At 43.7% G+C, this 15,596-nt stretch overlaps 1 protein-coding gene across 1 annotated transcript in view; it reads right to left on the minus strand.

The window, feature by feature from the left end:
• LOC102561139 (MARVEL domain-containing protein 3) overlaps positions 1 to 15,596 on the minus strand; it is a 31,147-nt gene extending 15,551 nt beyond the window's left edge. The window contains exons 1-3 of the mRNA XM_014606963.3: positions 15,192 to 15,596; positions 11,476 to 11,631; positions 5,030 to 5,199 (exon numbers count right to left, since the gene is read on the minus strand). Coding sequence (XP_014462449.1) covers positions 5,030 to 5,199; positions 11,476 to 11,591 — 286 coding nt within the window. The 5' untranslated portion in view covers positions 11,592 to 11,631; positions 15,192 to 15,596. The remainder of the gene's footprint in view (positions 1 to 5,029; positions 5,200 to 11,475; positions 11,632 to 15,191) is intronic.

The raw sequence follows: 15,596 nt of genomic DNA on the forward strand, positions 1-15,596 counted from the left end.
ACTGTTGCCATGCATGCTGTCTGTTTCAGTATAAATATGATCAATTGTAGGTTTACAAGATTGGTTATAATTTGTTATACTTCCATTTGATTATTACACTTGACAGTTTAATAAAAGCACTATGAAAAACAGGCCTATTGACACAGATATAATGTTTTGATACCTCTGCAGTTTTAATCAGGTTGGTAAGGACTGGTGTGGTTTCTATAAATAATGCAACATCAATATGGCACAGTTCAATATTGTAAGCAAATAGTGTAGTAGCAAATAGTGTATTACAAGCAATATTGTAAGCAAATCTCTGCAATAAAAATAAAATTTGAAGTCACAAATTTTCAGCTTAAGAGAGATTTGTAGAGTCTTTCTGACATCTTGGGAGAAGATAATAGAGAAAGTAGCTTGCAAGGGTCAAGGGGAAGGTGTTGTACAGGAAAATTACTGCCCCCGCAAACATCAATAAATCTCAGTAGGAGACATCAAGAGATGAAAATACAAAGCACAACGGAAAAAAAGGGTTCTGGCTTCCCATATACAAGCAGAAAATAAGGAAAGGAAGAAGCAGAAGGCAGGGCTAAAGAATATCACTAAGAGCATCTTGTTGGGTCCTTTTAGCTGGTCAACCCCATCAACCTACCACAGTGTGTGTAGAGCAGTGATTCTGTACTGGGATGTCATGCTATATTAGCATTGTTAGGTGTGCAAACATCTGCATGTGAGTCATAAAATAAGCCCAGAGATTTCAAGTAGAAATCCATAGTGTCAAAAACATTCTGACTTGTGGTCTCAGTTCTTTGTAACAGAAGAATGGTCTGTTATTTTTCTGTAGTCAAGAAATGAATGAAAGCTAAGAGCGGGCATTTTCTGATGGGTGCTTTGAGCCTAAGAGGGTTGAGAACCACTGGTGTAGAGGTTAGACTTATCCTGGCCAGAAGGCAAAGAAGGGAGTACAGTGAGAGCAGAAAGTGGTATAAAGCTAATAAATGTAAGTTCCCTTCTCAGGTGTTGCTCAGGAAAGGAAATGTCATAAAGAAAGTATTGTGGCACCCTTGACAGAACTGAGTTTATTTGAGAATTGGGGAGAGAGGTACAACAGAGTGATCTTAATTCCCTGGGTCTTGACATATTGCAATGGTGGCATTAATTCATGAGATAAGGACCTAAAGTGAGTCCCATTTGTTAGATTACCTTGAAGTTTAGTCACATAAGTTAATACGTGTAGATTGAGTCAATTGAATAGAAGTTCTAGTCAAAAGTTCTAGTCAGAAGTTCTAGTTTTTAATACAACTATGCATAAAAAACCAAAACAACCCACATCCATATCATCATTCTGCCTTGTTCCTTAGGATGGCCTGGATCTATTTATATTTAGTGTGTGTGTGTGTGTGTGTGTGTGTATTCATTCACCCTGGGGGAAATTAATGTATATTTTTCCCCTAGGGTGAATGAAAATAGGGTGACTATGGGCTGAATATAGAGTGAAATTATATAATATAAAATTTCCCCTAGGGTGAATGACCCAAGAGTTGTAAATGAGCTGTCATCTATTTGAAAACATGATTCAAAATATTTGTTTAAGCCAACTGGTGGTATGTTACAGGCCAAGAATAGAACACAACAAGCCAAGTTTGTAGGTTTGTTAAAAAAAAAAAAAAAAAAAAAAGACATTTCAAGGATTTTTTCATGCTTGCATTACATGGTAGCATACCCATAACTGATTTTATATTAAACTTTCTCTGTATTTTTTTAGTTTGTAAAACTTGCTATAGGACTGCAGGGAATAAGGAATCTAGAAAACAATTCTAGGAAACTCTGCTGAGTCTTGGCAGTTGCCAAAACTATGATGGGAAAATAGTCTAGATCATAAGACCAGTTTCATAACGGCTCACACACTTCTTTCACCTTTGGTTTTTTTACAGAGAGCTAAAAACAAGTCTTAAGATTCAAAATAGTAAAAAAAGGAAATGCAAGTTAGTTTTCTATACTCAGATTTTTTTTTCTGATTTCCTGGTTTTTCTGGAATGGCTCAGCAGCCCTCTTTGAGGAAATATATTCCACAGTTATGGCACTGAAGGTAGTTATGCCATACAGATGTACCAATAACCAGTAATTTATTGAATATCTTGGCTGTTTTTGTCTTAAATATTAGTAATGAAAAGCAAACTAACCAGAATCATCAGCCCAAGCAGCTGGTGAAATTAGAACAAAAAAAATGACTCTACACCTTATTTTTAAAGCTTCGATATGTTGGGTTTTAAGGCTTCTAAGATAAAACTAAAATAATTCAATATAATTGAAAAAAGAATTGCTGGTACATTTTTATCATGGGGAAAATTCTTGTAACAGTGTAAAAAAAATCAGTGCATCTTTTTTAATGCTAATTCCAATGCTTTATAAAGTAAAGCAGAGGTTCCTAACCGCTGTTCCCAACCTGGCTGTGAAAGACTGGCTGTTGGTCCACAGGAGGGTTGGCTACTGGACTGGAAGTCCAGAAGTGACTAGCATACTGCAGACCAGCAGCCAACTCTCTTTCATACTGAGTATAAAAAAGGGTTGGCTTCTGCTCCACAGTATCCTGGTCACTTCTGGACTGTAGTTTGCTGGTCCGTGGTCACTTCTGGTCCATGGTTTGCCAGTCTGCAATCTTAAAAGGTTGGGACCTCCTGACCTAAAGAATATGGTTTCATTTGCCATTCAGGCTTATTTTCTAGCATACAGCACACACCTTTTTCCTAAAAACCAGCTTCTAGAACATGGAGTGTGTATTGTAAGTGAGGAAATACAGTTATATATGCCCCTTAGGTTTCTGTGGAGTGCAAGTAAAAGCAACTCTGCAGATGATCTGAACAGAACAGTCAGCAGAGTTGGCTCCCTAGCTCCTGCTACTCGGTTACTATGAAGAGAGAACTTTTTTTCTTTATTCTGCTTTTCAAAAACAAGGTGCATATCTTATTCCAGGCCATGTTGTATATGTGAAAGGACGGTATGTAGTTACAATACATTTAAGTTCAAGATCATTTTAACAATACTTATTTATCTATGTAAGGGCCTTGTTAGACCTTATCCCATAAATGGAACAAATATTAATCAGCTTAGAGCTGTTTGGCTTAGTAGAGCAGGTGCACAGTATGGCAAAAAATATGCTCTGACTGCCCCTCACCTGCACGGCTGTGATTTGTCACTAGAGGCTTGGTGGGCAGGGTCAGGACTAGGAGCTAAGGGAAGGATATTCTCACTGCTCCTGCCAGGCAGTGCAAATGCTGCAGGGGGGCAGTCCAAGCAGGGAGATGGAGAGGCAGGGCACCTTCTCCCCACTCCTGCTCATAGCAGCTCTGCTCCCAGCTCAGCTCTGAGAGCAGAGCCAGTCAGTCCAAGGGGGAGGGGACAGGGTGAGGGACACCACCTCCCCACCACCACCACTCACTCACTGGCTCTGCTCTCCACTGCTTGGACTGGCTGGCTCTGTTCCCAGAAACAAGCTAGGAACAGAGCTGGTGGCAGAGAGGTGGTGCCCACTCCGACTGGCTCACTCTCCTCCTGGTGAGGCACTAGGCACTATGCCCCAGCCTCCCTGCCTTCCCACTGCCTCCTGGAACGCTGGAGGACTTCAGTTTGGGTGCAAAAGCTGTGGATAGTGGCCACAAGTTAATGGAACAGGAGCAGAATTAGGCAGATTAGAGGTAACCCTGCCCTAGAGTGGCGTAACATTAAGCTGAATAACAAGTGCTTTAAGCCCCAGAAAAGGTGTTAATGTGCAGCTAGTCCAGGGGTTAAGAGCTCCAGCAGCTGCCTAAGGATACCATGTAATAAGGCCCTAAAAAAAATCAGAATGCAGACACAATGGGCACAGCTACACATGCATTAATGAGCATTAAATTTAGTACCTCCAATGTGTGGTACTAGATAAATACGCATTAGGCTGCCCTAATGCGCAGTACCAAAAGCGCACATTTTTGAAGCGGCACTTAATGTGCAGTAGTCGATTTTACTGCACATTAATGTAATTGCATTTTTTTTATGTAACACTAATTCACAGTAAAATAGGCTACTAAGCATTAAAGTGCATGTGTAGACATATCCAATGTTTACTATTCTGTTATGGTATACAAAAAATGTCCCTACATATATGTCTATCAAATCTTTTGACCTACTATTAACATCTGAAATGAGGCCTTTGTTTGCCTTTCTTTGCTAGGGAACTCTGGCAGGCCCTCTGGAGCATCTAACTTGCAACCCCATACCTGATGGTGAGAGAATTTTTACTGCAGCACTCACCACTACTGAGGAGGTGAGGACACTGAGTGATGCTGGCAAAGGATATAGTTTTTAAACAAGCTTTCAGTTGTGAAGAGCATACAGGGCTATTTCAAATAGATGGTTTTTGCTTTGTAGTTAACCTTTTAACGGGATAATTTATGGAGTATCTACAGATAATTTTCTTTCACCATTAACATTCATTCCTCTGCTTGTTGAATTCTCTCTCTACAGACAGGAGATAAGAGAGTTTCTCTAAGATAATTACAGAAGAAACCTCCTCCAAGAATTTCTGCTTAGAACTGCCTCATTTTAATTCATGCTCCTAAAATAGCACTACCTCTAAGAATATTTAAATGTGAAGATAGCTTGTTAAGGCAAGGGTAGATTATGTTACAAGTTCATAAATTGTATGTGGAACCTAGCAGAAAGTAACATAGAGGTTTAGAAACAGATTTAAGCACTTAAAGGTGAAAATGTAGGTGCTTTTGTAAATCTCATAAACACCTGACTTGCCTTGGAAAGTCAATGGGAGTGTGTCTAATTTAAGTATGTCTTTGAATCTCCCTAGACTCCTATTTGTCTCTGTAGGTACCAAAATACTCCCCTAAATCTGGTTTTTAGATATTTGAGACCAATAACTGAGTTGCAGCTTTGCCATTTAAAAAGTGATCTTCCCACCCTCTTTTGCCTCTATTTGTTTTGCTTATGAATCGGGATGTATGATTGGAAAAGTGTAAAGAAGAAAGCAGATGGCAAGCAAAAAAAGTTACAATACCTCTTGTTGAGCATATGTTTGCACATTTCTCTGAAAAGGTCTGTTTGTGAGGATAGAAGTGTGGAGGAGAGCTGACGTAGCCATGAGTTGATACTGCATTTTTTTTATAAGGATCTGAACAAAGTGTGGAAGGTCTGGAGTGCTGGGTGCTGCGAGCCTCTTTTGCTGACCTGCAGTGGAGTAGGAAGAAAGGGGTTAATGCCTGGGAGAGGGTAGAATCCAACATGCATGTGGCCAAGTGCTGCAAGAACGTTAGTAAATGTTCTTATTGCTGAAATCTACTCATCTGCGTCAGTAGTAATTGTCATCTCTGTTGTTTGCAAATATTTAGATGCAGTTGCTTCACAAGGATGATCACAGAAAGTCAGTAGATCACACACATTTGCATAAATAAACATTTATAAAGGTATTTTCACTGGTACTGTTCTCACAGCTATTTTGAAAAACTTTGATTATTCACGTAATAGGTTCACTGAGCTATTACTAATGCTCTCAGAAAGGAATCTGCAAAACAAATGAGGGCATTGGGGGAAATCCCATTTACAAATATCAAGTAGCAACTGTATGTCATTAAAAACAAATGTTCATTAATTACCAGCCCATGGACAAACCAAAGGCCAACATTTGTTTGCAGCGTTGCACACAAGAAACAAATATGTAAGTACAACCCGTTTATGGTTATGTACTACATTTAATCCATGTTTGCAGTTTTCTGCATCCTGCAAAGATTCCTTAAAAAAAAGAAGAAAAAACATGACATTTAAAACCACTTACAACAATGTAAGATGCAAAAAGGTTAGCGGAGATAACATTGTATATACTCATTCTCCTATTTAACCGTTTTACAATATATGGTGAGATTTTAGTTTCCTTCCCATTGGCCTGAAACTTTCTACCACAAGGGGGAAAATTCCTCTGTGCAGGAGAGACAGAGCTTTCCTCAAGGCAGGAGTAAGACCACAGTATGAACTTCCACTGGAACCAAAGATGATCACAAGGTCTTCCACTTTCTGTTCCCAGTGCAAAGCGTGTTTCTTTGATCTGCCTTCTCTCAAAGACATTGCGTGCCTAAAAGCCGTATCAAACTACAAAGTTCTTCCCCAGGTAAGAGTGAGAAAGAACCACATATTACATGTTGTGCTTCTTTTACCTAGTAGTGGAAAGCAGGGATGAGGAGGAGGTATAAGAACTAAGATAAAACAGAGTGGATATGTGCAGATGTTACATTTAGCTCCATCTAACTAGGGTTAGGCTGATCTAAGTGGTGATCTGGGGAGGCATTTGGGGAGGTTAAATCAGGCAAAAAATGGCTGGCCCAATTTAAATTAGTTCACCTAAGGAGATGAACTAAGTTAGATTGGGAACAGGTTACCCTGATCTACCATACATCTGCACATGTTCAGAAAGCAGCCCTGGGGCTGGGAAAGCCCAGCTGCTTGCCCCAGCCCTGAGGCTGCACTCTTCCTACCCCACCAACCCTGACTGGGCTATTTTTAGCTCCCTCACTTCCACATCCCAGACGGACAACTCCCCTACACCTGATAGCCCTACATTTCTTAGATTGGGTTCCCAGTCTGGCTCCCAGCACCAGCAAATGTATGCCCAAGCCACTCCCAATCTACAATCACATGGCTTAAAGTAAGCTCAATTTGGCCCAATCATGTGGCTCAATGTGTCCTATATGGTGTTGTCTTATAAGAGTCTTTGGGCACATCTACACATGCATTAATGCGCTGTAATTACTAACTTACTAATTAAGTTAGTATCGGTAATAACAGGTATTAAATGCACCATAATCAGCACTACTGTGCAGTAGCACCGGCACATTTTAGGTGATGCTAATACACAGTAGATTAATTGTACTGTGCATTTGCGCATTAGTATGTCTTTCACCGTGACGCACTAATGTGCAGTAGAATTAGTCTACTGCACTTTTAACATCTGTAGATGCGCCCTTTTAGTGGTAGTTTAAAACTTATTTCACCCTCAAAAGCTCTACTTGAGGTTACTTATCCAACAGGTTTATTAGTCTGGGTTTTCCCACAACTGAATTTATTTTCTAGTCTCATTTGGTGCCTTTGCACTTCTCTATTTTACTGCAATGCCACCAGTTTAGTATAATCCAAAAGTATCAACCCAATGTAGTCACAGGATGCTTTTGTTTACTTGTCTGAATCCAAATGGATTATTTTTATATTTTTAATGAAGATGTTGAATAAGACCAGACCCAACTCATTATCTGCAGAAGCAGTTGCCAACAGCTCCCTTTTGCCTAAAACATTTGTGATTTTCTGACCTTTGATCTGTCTTGGGCAACCACCCAAGTGTCCTGTACAGCTGTGTGACATAAATTAAATAAACTGTGTGATTTATATGTCTTTCAGCTAACTTGAAAGCAATCCCTTTGATACTTCTGATGCAGCTGCTTCTCTGTGTTATATCGAGCTACTTGCCAGGAATGTTGCATCACAACACGTTTGTGATGCATCACAAATACGTGCTATATATTTTCCAAATAATAAGAAAAAAAGATCTTAACCAGATAGTTGTATTTTTTTCTAGCAATTTCTTATGGCCACCTTTGCTCCCATTCTTCTCTAATGGCTGGGCCTTGAGGCCAGACTACATCTCCCATGATGCAACATACTCCTCCTTTCCAGTAAAAGGAAGAGGCATGTAATAGGCATGTTTTGGGGAAAAGTGCATGGAAAGAGGGAGTCTGGTCTGAGATTATAGCACCTAGAGGGGAACTGAACCATTAGGCTCTCTAATTATATTCACTGTGCCATCACGTTGAATCAAAGGATTTGAGGTTTTGAAAAGTCTTCAGTATTTTGGTATAAGTTTTTTCAACAAAATGTGATCAGGACTCGTAGTAGAGATCATATCTATTATTAGACCAACAAAATTTTTGCAAACCCCCCCCCCAAAACTTTAATTGCAAGCTTTTGGGCACTAACACCCTTCATCAGGCATTGGACAAACGACTGTAAAAGTTCTCCTGGGTAGAAATGAAAGTTCATATTTCATAGGATTTCACAGAGGAGTCAACAGATGGAAAACTCCTCTAGGCAGTCACTTGATAGCTGTTCAACAAAATGTGTGAACCTACTGCTTAAAAGCAGACATAATCTCATGCAAAAATGTGTTTTAGTTCAAATCCCAACTTTCTATCAAAATGGCTTAGACTTTAGGCAGAAAATTGTTGACCAGTCCTTTGGGGAGATGGTTCCTCTTAGATTTCCTGCTTGTTCAGAGAATTGTGTCCTATATAATTTTGATCTGAAAAATCAACTATGCCTGCAGTTTCCCTCAAGCAATTTCCCTTATCTGGGCCCCAAACTGGATACAGCCATATGTATTGTTGGCCTTTGTTTATAGTCCTCCAGCCAGTTTTCACTCTGTTTCTAGCCAATTGTTGTTAATGTTGAAAGTAAATTTTGAGATAAACTGATGCAGGTGCTTCACTTAGTGCCAGATATTAAATCTGGCTGTCTTTTTTAAATATTTAGATAACTCTATTAAAGCAAAAGTAGTTAAGTTTGTTGCAAGACTTTTAATATATTCATAATTCCATTATTCATTAGGTAGCTATATGTTTATTTCCCTTATGATCTTTCTTCCTTTGACTAAGGGTAAAAATTAGGCTGCTTCAGTGACAGAAAGACCGTCTTACTCTTTTTCTTTCTAAAGATGATACTGCATTTTGCTTTTCATCTCTTTCCTCCCTAGTTTTTCTTGACTTTTAAAAAGTTCAGCAGCTTGAGGCACTAGAATTCACATCATGTGGACCAGGGCGCTAGAAAATTTCCCTGTATTCCCTACATGGCTCTTTAACATTATTTTTAAGTCTTGATGGCTCAAATCTCTATTGTCCCCATTAAATACAGATTTTAAGAATCACTTCAACATTCTGGTCACTTTTAACCTATTTAAATTCATTTCCCCTTCCCTGTTCTATTGTTTTAAGAGTTAATTGGCTCTGTTATTCTTAAGGTACACTACAGTCACAAGGGCATAGCAAGATAGTTCGGTGATGCCATGGCTAAATTGCTACCAGTACCCACACTTGTATGTTTAAAGTTGGTTTGGGCAGTGACTATAGTGCAGACACACTTAAATAAAGTCATAGTGGGGAAAAAAAAAACCAGTCCCATGCCAGTATGTGGTAGGCAGGAAGGGCTGAAAGAGAGACTGCAACTTGTTCCAGTTTCTCAGAAGCCAACCTTATCTCTCCATTTATTTCTTCACCCATTGCACTGAAAGGGGCCTTGGACTCTCTTCAAACACACAGCCTGCCTTAGGCAATTAAGCCGTGCTGTTGAATTAGCAATGCCTTACATAAGTGGGTACAAAGGCATGATCTTTCTTATTCTGGATTAATTTGAACCTGTTTCTAGTTTAGTTTAGTTTAGCTTGAAATAAGCATTTGTTCTGCCTTTGCACTTGCTTCAACTGAATTGTATCTTTCGTTTAAATCCATGCAACTCTGCATGTAGAGAGGGCTGTGTAAAACAGCACCATTTTGTTTTGACTTCCATTTTGCTGTTTTGAAGGGACAGTGTTTCGTTTCACTGTTTTGAAGCACTGTTCTGTTTTGTTTCATCAAAACTGTTCCGTTGTTTCAACGCTGTTTCGATGCAGTTCAACGTTTAGCCCATAGGTTATAATGGGGAATCACATAAATACCTATAACTTTGCCATTGCTTGCCTGATTTAGATGAAAATGACAGGGATGGTAGCCCCTTCTGAGGGCATGAAGCCTGCCAAGGTTTAAGGAGATAGGTGCAGAGAGTTTTGTGAAACTGCACCTCAGACTATTCTAAGCAAAACTCGTATCACTTGTTGGCAGCGGCAGCCTGCTATCATCCCACACGCAGATCTGGGGGCCTGCTCCCCCCGGGAGGAGTCTGGCACAGCCCCACAGCACGGACCCCTGGATCTGCATGCAGGGTGACATCAGGCTGCCGCTGCCAGCTGAGGCCAGCGTGCCAGCACTGGGTTCTTTTCGGCATGGGCTGCACTGGCAGACTCAGGTGCTGGTGTTTGTCCTAGACAGCAGCAGCATGCCATCACCTGCATGCTCTGCAGCCAGCGAGTGCAGAGGTTTAAAAAATAAAGCCCTGCACATACCTGCTCTGGCAGCAGTGATTGGGGCCTCTGAGGGCTGGTGGCAGACCCTCCCCATGCAGCGCAGGGCAGCAGGGATCATCCCCCCTGCCTGGCACCCACTTGGCAGCTGCCCCATGGCACGGGTGCAGCGTGGCTTGGCAGGGCACCGTGTGCTGTCCTGGAGCTGGGGTGGCTCCATGTGTTTAGCCAGAGCTCTCGCTTCGATTCCCCAGCTCTCTGATCATTCTTCCTAGGGTGCGCGGCCCTGTGATCTGTGTGTGCGCTTTCAGCAGGCTGCTGCTGCCAGCTGGGGAAATAGCCCAAGAGCCACCACCATCCCCAGCTGGCAGTGTCAGTCTGCTGTCATCCTGCATCATCCAGGGGCCTGCGCCCCCACCCCCCAGGAAGAGCTGGGGAAAGCTATCAAAGAGCTAGGGGAATGATTGGAGAGCTGGGGAATCGAACTGGGGAATGTTCAGGGACCTAAACATTCCCCCAGCCCCTGGTTTTGATTCCCCAGCCCCTGGTTCGATTATCCAGCTCTCTGATCATTCCCCCAGTTCTTCCTGGGGGGCACGGGCCCCTGGATCTGTGCGCTGGGTTTCAGCAGGCTGGGGCCAGCGACATCACTGCAGTCTGCTCCAGCCTGCTGAAACCCTGCATGTAGATCAGCAGCCCGCAACCCCTTGGAAGAGCTGGGGAAGTGATCAGAGAACTGGGGAATTGAACTGGGAGCTAGATGTCCATATCAGAGCAGTCCTTTCCCCGCCTTCCCCCTCCCTCTTCTAAGTTTCTGTTTAGCTGCAAACAAGTCCAGCTTCGAAACTCAGAACATTTTGAAACTTTTGAAACATTTCGAGTGCCCTTGCTTCCTTTTGAAGCTGTTTCAAAGCCTTTCATTTTGTTTTGATTGTGTTTTGAGCTTGAAGCAGCTTTGAAACGAATGATTTGTCGAAATTTCGCACTGCCCTAGTAGACAGGCCCTCCCCATTCTGGACAACCATATGACAATCCCTCCTAGGAAAATGTGGCTAAGTCACATGACCACTATTCCCCTATGTATATGATCCAGGTCTGGCCATAAAAACTCAGCTACTCCCATGCCTCTATTTCAGCTTTCCCTGTCTGCCAGCCTACTGTGACTCAAGAATCTAGTAGGAAGAACACTTGCACTTAATTACATACTTTACAATTTCTAATCACAAAGTAACTTCTCAATTCTGAACATGCCATGCTCGTTCTGCATTTTAAAGGCTGAATGTGCTTTTCCTGATATTATTGCAATCTGAGTATAAAAATCCAGATAATACTTCCTTTACAGATGCAAGACATACCTTCCATGGGATGGGTATGGTTCTTTAGTCCTTCTCTCTGTGGTGTACCTGTCATAACCGTGGCTCTCGTGGTATCGGTATGGTTTATCTTGGTGAGGTCTGTCTTTTTGAGACATCTTGGCTCTTACATGTATTCTTTTTGGCTGAAATAATCTCCTGAGCAAGAGACATAACACTGATTCAGTTCACAGTTCAAATTTAAGTTATTCATTGACCACCATTTGCACAACATAATTGCTCTCATGTTGGGTAAGATTCACTAAAGGTGACTGAGGAGCAAAGCTTTTGTTGTTGGGGAACAGAAAGAAGCAGAGTCCTCAATCTATTAACAAAGTGTCTACTTTAGAGAGAGGGACAAGTGTGGGATTTTTTTTAATTTTTCCATTAACTGGGAAACTTGACCGTTCTGTGACTCAGCACTTGAGCTGTTTTCACAGGCTGTTTTTTCTCTCCTAGCCTGATTACAGGGACAGTGTATAATACCCTTCTGTACTTCTCTATAAAGAGTAAATCAAGACTCTTACAGTGCTGTCTTTTTGTATCAGACAACAAGCATAGGAAATTTTCACCTACCTACTTAGGTCTGCATTGTGTGGTGTGCATGTGCAGCTTCCACTGGCTTATGTGAGAGCCATGTAAATCTGAAGGAAGAATTGGCCTTTTATTCTAGTATGTTCTTAGGAGAGAGCACAGATCAAAGCCAGGGGAGCCTTACTACCAGAGCACAGTCAAACTTCTAACAATGTTCTGTTTCCAGAGAAGAACGATGGGTCATATCACACATTACATTTAGGACGTGTTAAATGCACTTAAAATACAAGCATCCATGTGTTCAAGCAGTAAAACATGTGCTAAGTGAGCTCGTATGGTAGCAAAGTTATGACTTTTCCCGGGAGGACTATCTCCAGATCGTATTAAGTAACATGTGTTCGGCTATCATTGGAGTGCTCCATGGAGATAATATGAGTTCCAGATTCCAGTGAGGTGCAGGGGGTTGAAGACTGCCAGGAGACCCATCTCACCCTGAGGATCCAGCAGCAGGAATGCTATCCTCTCCTTGGCCCACAGCAGAGCTGACTCGCCCCAGTGTGCTAAGGGCAGGTGTTCCTGGGCTGGGCTGTGCTGGCACGTGGTGGGGTTGGCACGGGGGCTGCGTGTATTCTTGGGCAAATGTGTGAACTGCAGCACCTGGTGCCAGGATCAGTTTCTGAGAGGAGGGCAAGGGGGGCACAGCCAGCTCCAGCCCTGTCCAGAGCAGGCTGAGATTGTAGTCGGCAGTACCATGCAACTGCTCAGAACACATTCTCACCTTTAATGTAGCACAGAATTAATTCTATGCTCTCAGATAAAACACATCCTGTGCAACAAGGCTCTATTTTAAGATGTAGCTAAATTTGAGGGTACCTGTCCCCAGTAATTTAGAGCAGTCTTGCTCAACCTATGGGTCATGACCCAAAAGTGGGTCATAAGAATATTTCAAAGGATTGCAAGCAAGTCCCAGAAAAATGCGGGAAAGCATGGGTTTCCCCTTGCAGGCTGGCAGCATTTTGGTCTGCAAGGAGCTGCTTGGGGCAACTGGAGGCAGAGGGTACACATTCCTCTGCTCATGCACATGCATGTGGCTGCCATGCAGCCAGGCAGGGTTGTGGGAGCAGCCTCAGCACCTGGATACAGGTAAGTGTATGGGGAGTGGGGGTTGGAGGGTCGGGGCTTGGGGACTGTCTGGGTGTCGGTATGGGTGTGGAGGAGGACGGGTGTGTGTGTGGGAGGGTGCCTGTCAGCACTGGGGGAAGGTGGCTGAGCACCAGGGCTGGATCAGGGCAAGGGGGAATGGGGGGAGGTGTCTGCCCCTCCAGCGGGGGGAAGGGGGCTGAGGGATGGGGTCCTTCAGGGGCAGCGGAGAGCTGTGTAGCTGAGCCAGCAGCACAGGGTCCAGTGCCCATACTTGCAGAGGAGGGGCGGCCAGGAAACCCTGCCTAGGGGTAGGTGGGGCCATGACCAGGCTGCCTGGTGCAGCATGGGAACCCCAGCCCAGGATAGGGGGGTGCCACAGGCCTCCCCTCCTCTTGCATGCCAGGGCTGGACTCACTCCACTGTCACCCACATGAGCCAGAGCCACTGCGCTCCAGCCTGAGCAGGACAGGGACAGCTGGAGGCCCCCTCCAGCAGGGCTGGTGGGGGTAGATGGCTGCGGGTTGTGAGTGAGGGGCACCAGCATGGTCCAGGGGGGCAGGGGCCTGTGGCTTGGGAGTGAGAGGCACCAGCAGGGCCAGGTGGCTGTGGGTCGGGAATGGCCATCGATGTTTACATATAGGTCCTGATACAAAAAAGGTTGCGAACCACTGTTTTACAGTACAGTATTATAGACATGTAAGTATTCCCCAGAACAACTTAGAAACTGAATGGTAAGATTAATGCCTTCAATCAGGAACATTAAGTGAACCACTAACAGGCCGGATCAGGATGACAGAGCTGTTCCCTCTGGGACTCCTGGGGGCCCAGGGAGCTAGGGGGCAGGGTCTGGTGCAGAACATGGGGTATAGGACCCTGTTGGGCACGGCCATCAGTGGCCAGGGTGGCAGCACTGTGCTGAATCAGTCGCACTAGACCTCCTGCCTCCATCACTGGACCCAACTGCTGGCTGTGTCTGCTGGCCGTACCACATCTACCTCCCCCCTACCATCTGTAGCTCCAGCCCATGAGAAGCTGCATGGCCTGGATATGGCTCAGGGTATGGGGTGAATTTGACACCCCTGACCATGGCAGCTTGAATCCAGTGCCAATGGAAAGCGGCAACTATTTTGAAAGACATAGGCTCTGCCTTTCTTAAGGGCATCCTTGAGTTTCAATTCTCTTGAGGACAACAGGAGATTGAGGTTGAGTTCAAAGAGGGAAGTTTGTGGAATTTCTTGTATTAAAAAAGTATTTCCCTGCACATGAAACAAGTGAAAAAATAATTTATTTTTTCCCCCCAAATTCAGCTCATACATTGGTACTTGATGCCCCAAAGCTTGTCTAACAGCTCTCTCACCTGTACAGCTGGTCTAATGAAAAATATCACCAAAATCCAAGTCCCACAGCTATGAAAAGGATTATTGTAGCAAAAAAAAAAAGTAGCCGGACAGTGAGCTGACTTGCAGGTACCCGTGCTCAGAAAACACATGTTGTGTTTTGAGGGAAAATATGCTGTATGGTAATCCATGGTAACTAAGGAAATTACAGCTTTGTCACTTTTGGATTTTTTTACATTTTTCAAGTCCTGTAAATTCCCCGAGTTTTCTCATGCAACTAAAATAATTATCACACCCACTTGCTTATATTCCTAGGGGAAGTTGCAAACTGCTGCGTTTGTCTAGGAGTGGACAAGACAGGACTCTCCTTTGTCTTGTTTCTCTAGGAATCCGGGCTGTCTGAGGCGCAAAGCAAGGGGTGAAGGCCTTTCCATGTCACACCCACCCGCTTCCAACAGCCGGGAATTTCAATGCAGCCCCAGACCCTGTGTCATGAGAGAATCTCCTTCCCCTTCTCTTTCTTTCCCCAAATGCAAACCTCCTGGCATGCAGCACCCCATGAAAATCTACCATCCCAGCTCGCTGTCATACACATTCTCCTCCCCTTACAAAATCCAGAACCAAGCCCATGCCCTTTCCCTAACTCTCCTCCCCCCATGCAATCCTCCCTTCCACCCCTTTTTAAGAGTGTTTAAAGCTCCTCACTTGTCCAAGAGTAGCAACCCAAGGCCTCCAAGTTGATTCGGCTGAGGCTCAAGTTGAACGGGCCAAGTTTTCTTCCTGGCTGTTCCTGTGTCTCACTCCGGTGAGAGCTGAACTGCATTTCCTTGTGTGTGCCAGGTAGGGGGAGGGATGAGTCTCCCAGGTGAAGGACAGGTTACTGCCCCTCCTACCAATTCTCTGCTCCCTTCACAGACTGCAGCTTTTGCCACTCAGTGGAGTTTCGCTTTGAATGGCTTTGATTCCCCAGGCTGGCTCAGTTAGGAGCAATGTAACCCCTGACACCACTGAAATGTGTGACAGGGAGAGGTGGGCTGGAGTGCCTGCTGCTGGGGCAAACGTGCTGGCTGGGTGGATAAAAAGAACACAAATGCCATCAAGTGCCAGCCT

Source organism: Alligator mississippiensis, chromosome 3 (assembly GCF_030867095.1).
Source record: "Alligator mississippiensis isolate rAllMis1 chromosome 3, rAllMis1, whole genome shotgun sequence".
Taxonomy (NCBI): Eukaryota; Metazoa; Chordata; order Crocodylia; family Alligatoridae; genus Alligator; species Alligator mississippiensis.